This window comes from Vigna radiata, unplaced genomic scaffold (assembly GCF_000741045.1).
Source record: "Vigna radiata var. radiata cultivar VC1973A unplaced genomic scaffold, Vradiata_ver6 scaffold_664, whole genome shotgun sequence".
NCBI lineage: Eukaryota > Viridiplantae > Streptophyta > Magnoliopsida > Fabales > Fabaceae > Vigna > Vigna radiata.
In genome coordinates this window covers 5,208-10,045 of record NW_014544012.1, presented here as the reverse complement: position 1 = coordinate 10,045, position 4,838 = coordinate 5,208, and the positions used below count along the sequence as shown (strand labels likewise).

Below are 4,838 nucleotides of genomic sequence, written 5' to 3'. Positions count from 1 at the left end.
ATATATATATATATATATATATATATATATATATATATCAAATAGATGTAAAATATTCTAGCATTATTCTTATATATAATTATTACATATATAACTACAAATCTAAGCATGTGCTTCCGAGAATTTAGTATTAGAACCAAACTTAACCATAAGCATTTGATGGAAAAATATAGTTTATATAGGTTATAATTTATCACGTTAATAATCAAAGCTAATACCAAAACCGATATACCTCAATTTATAATTATTCTAGCCAAAAGGATATAAAATCCGATTAACTAAAAACATTTTGTTCTTTCTTAACATTTTAAATTCCTAGTCAGCTTTTAAAATTTGAAATCATTTTAATTTTTAAGTCCTACTTTAATGTTTCTTCTTTACTACATGACTTGTACGTGTGTATACATGCGTGTGTGCGTGGCGTGTAGATAAAACTGATATTTTGACGCATGTCAATCTTTTATATTCATTTAATATTATTTTTTAAAATAAAAATTTTATTTTTTATGACTATTTTATTTTTTAATATATATCAAATAAATGTAAATTATTCTACCATTATTCATATAAATAATTATTACATATATAGCTACAAATATAAGCATGTGGGTTCCAAGAATTTAGTATTAGAACCAAACTTAACCATAAACTTTTGATGAAAAAATATTGTTTATATACTTTTTAATTTATCGTGCTAATAATTAGAACTAATGCCAAAATGGATATGCTTGAATTTATAACTATTATAGGCAAAACAGATATAAAATCTGATTAAATAAAAACATTTTGTTCTTTCTTAACCTTTTAAACTCCTTATCAGCTTTTAAAATCCAAAATCCATTTTAATTTTTAAGTCTTACTTTAATGCTTCTTCTTTATTACAACACTTCTGCGTGCCGGCGTCTGCATGTGAGTGCTGCATGCGTGCATGGAAATAAGAGTGATATTTTGATACACGTAAACCTTTTATATTCATTTAATATTATTTTTTAAATACAAAAATTTACTTTTATATGACTATTTGATTTTTTAATATATATCAAATAAATGTAAATTATTCTACCATTATTCATATAAATAATTATTACATATATAACATGTGGTTTCCGAGAATTTAATATTAGAACCAAACTTAACCATAAACTTTTGATGAAAAAAATATTATTTATACAAGTTTTAATTTATGATGGAGACCTGCTATGGGTAGAAGACCTTGAGATGTGGTTCCAAACAGCAAGCCATCCATGATGCAGAGGAGTGCAGCAGAAATGAATGTAAGTGAATGGAATTTGGTGTTTGGTGATGGAATGAGTGTGTAATTGATCCTCTCAGCTCAGAAGGCCCTCCTATGATGGAAGGAAGCTAGAGGAAAGGGTAGAGAAAGTGAAAAGAAGCATCGACTCAAGAGCATTATGGCTGGAATGGAAATTCTACAGCATTTCATTAAGGCTCAAAATTCAAAAAATACAAAGACCAAGCACCTCTATTTATAGTATATGAGGTTTCAAGGTCTGACCCATTTCCCCTCAAAAACCCAATTTATTTCCTGTAGAATTGGCTCTTATAGAAGAGGTAATTCCCATGGTGCAATCCACGTCATCTACTCACATGGAAGAAGCCAATTTTGCATCAGCTGGATCACGTGGAGGTGAGCTGTCCGGACACAAAAAAATGCTCACTTTTCCAATCCGTGAGTCAACCACTCCTATGCCTTCTTTTTGTACTTTTATTTTCTTTAATCCAATGGGTATTTGGCTGAAAAGACCATGGTGTCCTAGCCTTATTGGACCCTACAAAACAACAACATAATTTGTTTTAATAAAGAGAAGAAGGATTATAATTGACCTTCCATAGAAGTAAAATGTTATGTGATCCTTCTTCTTCTTGAATTCTCTTTGCCATGGCTCTAATAAGAGGTCCAATGTGAGCTCTTGATAGTCTTCCATCAATTTATCATGCTAATAATCTGAACTAATGCCAAAATGGAAACAGATATACTTGAATTTATAATTATTCCAGCCAAAAAGGATATAAAATCCGATTAACTAAAAATATTTTGTTCTTTCTTAACCTTTTAAACTCCTTATCAGCTTTTAAAATCAAAAATCCAATTTAATTTTTAAGTTTTACTTTAATGTTTCTTCTTTATTACAACACACACTTGTGTCTGCGTGTGAGTGCTTTGATGAGTGCCTGGATGAGTGCGTGCAGATAAAAGTGATATTTTGACGCACATAAATCTTATTCATTTAATATTATTTTTTTAAATACAAAAATTTATTTTTTATGACTATTTTATTTTTTAATATATATAAAATAAATGTTAATTATTCTACCATTATTCATATAAATGATTATTACATATATAGCTACAAATATAAGCATGTGGCTTCCGAGAATTTAGTATTAGAACCAAACATAATCATAAACTTTTAATGAAAAAATATTGTTTATATACTTTTTAATTTATCATTTTAATAATCAGAACTAATGCAAAATGGATATGCCTGAATTTATAATTATTCTAGGCAAAACGGATATAAAATCTGATTAAATAAAAATATTTTTCTCTTTCTTAACCTTTTAAATTCCTTATCAGCTTTTAAAATCTGAAATCCCTTTTAATTTTTAAGTCTTACTTATGTTTCTTCTTTATTACATCACTTATGCGTACGGGCGTGCCCATGTGAGTGCTGCATGCGTGCGTGCAGATAAAAGTGATATTTTGATGCACGTAAATCTTTTATATTCACTTAATATTATTTTTTTAAGTAAAAACATTTATTTTTTATGACTATTATTTTTAATATATATCAAATAAATGTAAATTATTCTACCATTATTCATATAAATAATTATTACATATATAGCATGTGACTTCCTAGAATTTAGTATTAGAACCAAATTTAACCATAAACTTTTGATGAAAAAATATTATTTATATAGGTTTGAATTTATCATGCTAATAATATGAACTAATGCCAAAACGGATATACCTGAATTTATAATTATTCTAACAAAAAAGATATAAAATCCGATTAACTAAACACATTTTGTTCTTTCTTAACCTTTTAAACCCCTTATCAGCTTTTAAAATCTGAAATTTCTTTTAATTTTTAAGTCTTACTTTAATGTTTCTTCTTTATTACAACACTTGTGTGCGTGCATGTGCATGTGAGTGCCTGGATGAGTGCTTGGATGAGTGCACGCGTACAGATAAAAGTGATATTTTGACGCACATAAATCTTTTATATTCATTTAATATTAATTTTTTAAATACAAAAATTTATTTTTTATGACTATTTTATTTTTTAATATATATCAAATAAATGTAAATTATTATACCATTATTCATATAAATAATTAGGTTTAATACATCATTTGGTCCATTCTTTTGGGGGTTTGGTTCAAAATGATCCCACCTTTGGAAAAAGTTCACTAAGGTCCCATATTTCATTAAAAATTGTTCAATATCGTCCTTTTTGGCAGACGACGTTAAAATTATAACGGTGCAGATGCTAGTGTGGCCAAACGTTGATGAGTTGTTTTAAACGAAGCTTACTTGACTCTGTGATGTCCTTTAAATATGCAAATACTTAAGATAAAAATAAAAAATGACATAAAAGAGGTTAAAGTAAAAAACCCTTACCCTTATCTGATTACGCCATTTCTTGGTTTTCACTGTTTTGAAAGTGGTGGTTTCTAGTCATTGTACTATTGATTCTATTGTTGATTCCTTGAAGGTGCAAGTGGAACTTCGTACTGAGGTGAGGTAAGGGGTCATTATCTGAGCCTAATTAGTTAATGTTGTTGATGTTTTATTTGGGGATTAGGGTTTAATTTGTTTTTGTGTTAAATAGGTATTTTCATCAATTGACTCTGATTTTGGGGGTATAAAAGGTTGTTTTTTATTTTCATCGATTTCCCTCTGCTGCCATGTTTTCCACCAAGACTGCATCGACCTCTGGCTCTGCTCTCACAAAACATGCCCCGTTTGTCGTCGAGACCTTGACTCTCCCCAAGACGACCAACCTCTCAAACCCAGCGACGTCGTTGTTTCCTCAGCCAACGGCAAGATACGTGTTGATGTGAGAGAAGAAGAAGGCCTTGATTGTGGTCATGAACATGTTTGTGATAACAATCAATATCAACAACAACATGAACAACAGGAGGAACAAACTGAACTTGAACGTAGTCGTGGTCTAGGACAGGAACATGAGGTGGTTGATGCACACGAGGAACAAATGTTTGTACGGTCTCATTCCACCGGGCACTCCATAGTTATGATTAGAGGGGAGGGGGATGATGAGGGAAAGAATGACGATGACAAGTACACGTTGAGATTGTCGGAGCATGTTTTGAGAGTGAACAGTAAACATAATTCTACGAGGAGCTGTGCGAGTTTTAAGGATATGACCAAGCTTGATGCTCCTCTACCTTGCAGTAATTGTGGGTTTGTTCAACCGCCATCACCCAGTTGCTCTTCCTCCCCAACTCATACTCAGAGACCTTAAACACTGCATCTTAAATTTTAGAGTTTTCTCTTTTGTTTTTTAAGATTTTGCTGCATGTAATTTGAGATAGAAGGCAATAGTTTGAGGTAAATGGTTCTTGTAGAGTAGATAGGCACTGTGCATTATGGTAAGCGATATATTCCTGAGTTGGAAGGTTTTTATGTGTTTCTGTCTTTGCCAAAACTAGGATGTCTGGTTTTTGCAAAGTTGGGAGCCTTTTCAGTGAAATAACTTCCTCCATGGATGAAGGAAAACAATACCATTTATCCTAATCTTGTTTATACCTTTTGAAAGTCGCCATGCTTCTGCTAAGAAAATCTTCCA

General features: G+C 30.7%; 1 protein-coding gene across 1 annotated transcript; it reads left to right on the top strand.

The window, feature by feature from the left end:
• Positions 1–1,581: 1,581 nt before the first annotated feature.
• LOC106755240 (RING-H2 finger protein ATL29-like) lies at positions 1,582–4,514 on the top strand. Its single transcript, XM_014637350.1, has 4 exons — positions 1,582–1,648; positions 3,694–3,767; positions 3,861–4,088; positions 4,170–4,514. Exons 1-4 carry the CDS (start codon positions 1,582–1,584, stop codon positions 4,512–4,514), a joined length of 714 nt encoding a protein of 237 aa, XP_014492836.1.
• Positions 4,515–4,838: the final 324 nt, after the last annotated feature.